The sequence below is a fragment of the Kryptolebias marmoratus genome, linkage group LG16, assembly GCF_001649575.2.
Source record: "Kryptolebias marmoratus isolate JLee-2015 linkage group LG16, ASM164957v2, whole genome shotgun sequence".
In the NCBI taxonomy this organism is placed as follows: Eukaryota; Metazoa; Chordata; class Actinopteri; order Cyprinodontiformes; family Rivulidae; genus Kryptolebias; species Kryptolebias marmoratus.
Window position 1 is genome coordinate 9,152,333 of NC_051445.1, and position 5,774 is coordinate 9,158,106.

The 5,774-nt window shown below is 42.6% G+C and overlaps 1 protein-coding gene and 1 long non-coding RNA gene across 6 annotated transcripts in view; one reads left to right on the forward strand and one right to left on the reverse strand.

The window, feature by feature from the left end:
• The window catches only part of atp1a3b (ATPase Na+/K+ transporting subunit alpha 3b), a 21,630-nt gene extending 20,467 nt beyond the window's left edge, over window positions 1–1,163 (reverse strand). For both annotated transcript variants that reach the window (XM_017415354.3, XM_017415353.3), the window contains exons 1-2: window positions 1,003–1,163; window positions 770–877 (exon numbers count right to left, since the gene is read on the reverse strand). In XM_017415354.3, coding sequence (XP_017270843.1) covers window positions 770–775 — 6 coding nt within the window. In that variant the 5' untranslated portion in view covers window positions 776–877; window positions 1,003–1,163. The remainder of the gene's footprint in view (window positions 1–769; window positions 878–1,002) is intronic.
• A 218-nt stretch (window positions 1,164–1,381) lies between these two features.
• LOC108235464 overlaps window positions 1,382–5,774 on the forward strand; it is a 32,872-nt gene continuing 28,479 nt past the window's right edge. Inside the window, exons 1-2 of one of the 4 annotated variants that reach the window (XR_001808572.3) lie at window positions 1,390–1,455; window positions 2,034–2,171. This is a non-coding gene — a long non-coding RNA (uncharacterized LOC108235464). Of the gene's footprint in view, window positions 1,456–1,480; window positions 2,172–5,774 lie in introns of those variants that run through there. The other 3 variants (XR_005234250.1, XR_001808573.3, XR_005234251.1) reach the window with 3 other exon arrangements.

Consider the following 5,774-nt stretch of genomic DNA (forward strand, 5'->3'; position numbering starts at 1 on the left):
CCACCCCCACCCCCCCCCCCCCCCGCCAATAATAATAATAATAATAATAAAATAAAATAAATATATAAAAAATGTGCACATTCATCACAAAAGACGGTCTTACAGCAGGTGATGTCACTAATAACTGTAGCGTTATGATGAAGTTTTTAAACACGGGTGAATAATGGGTGCAGATGAGACGTCCCCCCCTCCTCCCCCCTCCCTCTGTGCTCCAACACGAGAACAATCAGGAGGAATAAACCGATTAGGCCTACCGTGGCTCGCAAGGTTACAGACACCTAAAATGAACACTGACAACCTTTAAACCACGCAGAGGCACTACACTTCCCTTCCCCTTCCTCTTTTTTATATTTGGCACTAACATGAAGTTCACAAGTCTTTGTTGTAAAATGCTGAACGGCTGCGGAGACTCAGGGGGGCGAAATAAAACTACTCTTAAAGTCCAAATGAAACTGCTAGAAGTCGCGGATGATCTCCTCCGGTCCGCGCCGACAGGAGGGGAGATTCTGGCTACATCATTTTGTCGCAGTCTCTGAGAGAACAGAGTCCAACATAGTTCCGCATTAGAGTCAATGTCAACTCAGACACCCGGGATTTCCCTGTAGGAACAAAACGACCCCCTCATGGCACAGTTTGGACACCTTTTTTCCTCACCGGGGTGGGTGAGGTTGAGGCGGGGGACGGGAAACGTCGCGCTAACGCTCACTTTTTCAGGCCACTTCAGACGGGCTACAACGCTCTGTTTAAAAAAAAAGAAAAGTTATCTTACCCCCATGTTGGCGCAGTTACTCTTCTCCTCTCAGGTGATGCACCGCTTGAGAGGTGTCAGCCCCTCGCGTTGAATTTAGCCTCTTTTAACAATAAAAAATTGCCTCGCCTTGAGAAACAGAACAAGATAAGCTCAGTTTGAGGAGGGAGGTTAGCGTTAGCGTGAATGTAACGGTTGTGAGAGAAGTTAGCTTAAAACCGTTTTTTTTTTTTGGGGGGCGGTTGAAAACGAACCTTCGATGAGGTCAGGCTACTCTCTCCTCCTGTGAGACGTCTTTCAGATGAAATGCAGCGGTCTCAAGCGGAGCATCACGCAGGGACCCGCTTTCCTTCCTTTGCTCTCTGATACTTGCGGCGAAAGACCGGTGGAACTAACGAACCGCACTGCTACCTCTCCGCAAGACTGTCTTCCTCCGCGCTTCCAGCAGTGCTGCCGCAGTACACCTGCCCTCTAAAGCTGCACCACTCCGCCAGGGGAAGAAGCGCCTCGATCCGCCCTCCGCTGGCACTGACGGCCAATCAGAACCCCGAGCGTCCCATCGCTGACCAATCGCTGTCATCCAAATTTGCGAATTAGCCAATAGGGGACCTTCACTGCCCCTCCTGCTTTACTGCAGAATTCCGAGGCTTGCAGCCAGCAGCGTCGCGAATATCTAGGCTGAAATTTTGTATAAATGGACGCACAAGGTTAGATCCCAGTCGTCGTGGTTGTGTTTGTTTTTCATTTAATGTCTTTATGCGACACTAAATTAGAGGATTTGTGTGCTTTAGGCTCTTGCATGTTATAAACACCCCTGGATGTGTCGTCATCAGTCGTGTTGGTCCTATATCATCATGAGCATGTTGTGTTCTTCCAAATGTCAGTCTGCGAGGCGGAGCAGTCAGAAATATCTTTTAAACGTGTGAGGAAATGACAAGTGGAAAAAACTCAGTGTCATCAATGTGTCATAGCACATCATGAGGGGATGCTGCCTGCAGCCTGCCTGCTTATAGCAGCACGTGCTTTGACAATGCAGAGTCAGCGCTTTATCTTGGCAGGGGAGGAGAAGCAATGAATCTGTCTTGGTTTAGTAGTGAAATTATATTTCTCAAACTTTGCTTGGCATCTGTGAGGACAGTTGCAAAATATGTTTTATTGTTAACATGTGGAACTGATGCATCCTTTAAACACTGTATCAAAGAGGAATGCACAGTATGCCAAGGGTGAGGGCAGTGTGGAGTGAGAAAAAAATATGAACTCATAAAAAAACGTGTTTCTATAACAGTGTCAGAGAGCTCAAAGACATGAGGCATGAGTGAAAGACAAACAGAGGACGTTCACAGTGATGCTGGCCTATATGCAGGGGGGAGTTGGAGGCCTTTTTTGGTCCCTTTTTTCTTTCTGAAGGGATGATGATGCTGCAGTAAGAGCACACACACACACACACACACAGATTGCACACACATGCATGCACAGCAACGCCTGATTAACGCTGTCAGAGTAACTTGTGTTGTCCCTGCAGCATCATGTTGCCATGCTTCGCTGCATTCCTTGCTGTTGGTCTCGATGCTGACCACAAACCCCCACAGCATCAGAGCGAGGTCTGCTCAGGGCAGACAGTCAGCTGCATCGCTCCTCCAACATGTTGTCATGGTCATGTCAGGGTTTATTATATAAGCTGAAACACAGCATAGGAAAAGCTAGCTAATAACACATTTAAATATGCTCTGAGTTTTCGTGCTTCTTGGTTTGAGCAGGGTAAAAAATATACCAACCCAAAGAAGTTACAGTTTAAAACATGCAAATGGTTGCTGGTCTGATGAAAAACCAGCACAAACTAGATATTAAAATACATGCTGACATGCTATCATTAGGTTTTTACCCAGATCTGGTTAAAGCAGAATATTTTCCAAGCTAATATTGTGATCATTTTTCAATCTTCAGCCTCCAGCTAATCTCCTTGAAGGTCACCAGGAAAAATAAGATTTTATTGAACTTACAGAGTTTGTGATTACAGTAAACTTTTCCTGCCGTGGTGGTGATTTATCAAGATGTGCTTTAGCCAAGAACTAAGAAATATTAACCTCATAAATAAACATTTTCATAATTTCAAGCAGCTCAGCTGTGCCAGTATGGAAATAATTTGTTTTACTTCATTTTCAATTCTTTACAAGTTGAACATCATGTGCAGAATGACTAATATTCACATGGTTTTTGAGGGAATATTGTTTGGTGAATTACTTTCAGGATTTTGTGCAAGTTTAAAAGATCTCAATTTGATTGGATGGTCAGTTCTAATGTTATTTTCCAGGTTTAACCAAAATGGCCATAACTCATTTGTCATTATAAGGTTATCTTTTTCTAAAACTCTGGCATAAAAGGCAGTAATGATATGTAATCCTATAAGAAATGCTAGACTTTTAATTCTTTATATGAGTCTATATTATGACTTACACCTGCAGCTTGTTTCTTTAATTAATTTTCATTAGCTTTAGTGTCTTTGCACCATAGAAGTGTTAAAAAATGTGCCACATAAAAACAATGGAGCCATGTTTTGACACTGATACACACAGTTCTGCCCATAAGGGTCACTTTGTCATCATGGTTCTCTTAATAAAGTTGTTTCAATCTCATTTCAGCTAAAATGTCTGCCATCGTTACCATGTCCTAACCTCTGTCACGTGTTCATGTACACCCCACCCCATACTCATCCGCCCCTTCCCCACTGCACAATGTTCCCTCTCCTTTCAGTACAAAAAAAAAGTGGAGGGGAGAGAAAAATCCCCCCCAATTCTCAAGCTTCACAGCAGCAGCAGCAGCCGGTTGACCTTGTCTCTGATTATTCTGCTGAGTCAGAATTGAGGGGTGGGTGAGAGGGGGGAGGGGGCAGCGGGGAGACGATGATGGGAAGAAGACAGAAGCAGACAAAGATAATATAGAGTGGTACTTATTGTTCGGATAGATTAGATCTTGAGGAAGATGCTGTGGTCACGTTGATGGTGTCGTGCCACGCTAATAGTGTGACTTCTGATTCAGCATTCACACTGGTGTTGTCCTGTTTGTTGTTTTTCTGTACGCTTTTTGGAATCTAACTACTTCTGCATACTTTGTTCTGTTTTATCCATTCATATATCAAATCATTCAGCTCATTCAGGAGAAAGATGCCATGACTTGTGTTTTTTGTACTTTTTGTACTTTACAAAATATTTACCTTCCTTTACCCATATTTTCCTTAAGAAATACATTTAGAGCCTTCAAATCCTTCTAAAACTTTGTTCTGTTTGAAATTTGATTTAGTATACTTGTTCTATTTTTGTCTTATGCAACTTTTAGAATTTAACCTTTTCTGTTTTTAGCTTTTAGCTAGTCTTTTCCTATCATTAGCCTTTAGCGAGCCTTTTGATACTTTTAAAATTTAGCTATTATTCTGTAATTTTTAGCTAGCTTTTTACAACTTTTAGATAGATATTGTTCTACTTTTAACTTTTAACCAACCTTTTGCAACTATTAGTTTCAAGCTAGCCTTTTGCTACTTTTAGCTTTTCGCTACCTTTTTGCTACTTTTAACTTTTAGCCAATTTTTTTGCTACTATTAGCTTTTACCTAGCCTTTTGCTACATCACATACGTTAAAAACAAAAACAACTGGACTTCTAATCTGTAGCTGAAGACGTTTCGCTTCTCAAAGCAGAGCGTGTGGAGTTTGAGCTTTTAAAGCTGAGATGTTCTGTAAGGTGGATTACATGCAGATTGCCGTCTCCTAACAATAGAGGCTCATTAGGGTTCTTGTTAACCTGACTCACTGATGGGCCACTCTGCTCACATGAATGCAGGTCTTAATTGGAGTGAAACTGCCTGGGTTTCAGGCCTAAAGCTTCATTATAGGTTTCTGAAAGCTGAAATCTGAGACCTCCTCCTCTGTTTATTTTTGGTTTCTCCCTTTTGACACAGATGGCTTCCTTTACCCCCCTCTCAAACCATCTGTCTTCTTGGTTCAAAATATGAACATTTTGGTCCTCAAAGGAGTGTCCCTTATCCTTGAGGTGTAGGTGAACAGCTGAGTCCTGTCCTGGAGAGGTGGTTCTCCTCTGTTGAGCCATGCATCTGTGGAGAGGTTGTTTGGTCTCTCCAATATAGAGTTCTGGACATTCCTCGCTGCACTGAACTGCAGACACCACACCGTTCAGTTTGTGTTTGGGTGTTTTGTCTTTAGGGTGGACCAGCTTCTGCCTGAGAGTCCTGTTGGGTTTGAAATGTTGTGTTTCGAGTTTCTCAGATACTCCAGCAACATAAGGGATGCCAATGTTTTCCCGTCTGTTCTTCTCCTTGTTCTGCTCAGTGGTGTGTTTTGTAGATTTCCTTGCTGACTTGACAAAAGCCCAGTTAGGATATCCACATGTTTGAAAAGCTTTTTTGATGTTTTTGTTCCTTTTCCTTTCCTCCTGTCTTCGTGGGGACGTTTTCAGCCCGATGCTGTAGAGTTCTGATAACAGAGAGTTTGTGTTCCAGCGAGTGATGAGAGTCCAACAGAAGGTACTGATCTCTGTGTGTGTTGGTTTTCCTGTAGACGGTTCCCTTGTCTACAAGAAACCAACACACACAGATCAGTACTTTCTGTTACGTACATTGAAGTCATTCAGTTCTTGGCATTCACTCGTTTTTGCAGTTTATTTAACTTAAAGGGGACCTACTATGCTTCTTTGAATCAGTCAGGAAAACATGTTCATTACATTTAATACACAAAATCATTCTCACATATTGAGATTTCACCAGATGAGTTCTGCCTGTTTTGAGCTCATTTCAGAAGGATGTCACTTTTATGCAAATTAGCTGCTGTTGGCCACGCCCCCAACTCAGTGTCCTGCCTCAGAACATAAAAACGTAATGTTATGCATATAACTACTGTTCCCTGAAGGAGAGGAACGAGGTACAACATATGTACTATGGGATATCACGCTCCCGCGTGTCCTGGCTGAAGACACCTTTAATCACGCCTTTAGGCAAATGACGTGATGACGTGATGACGA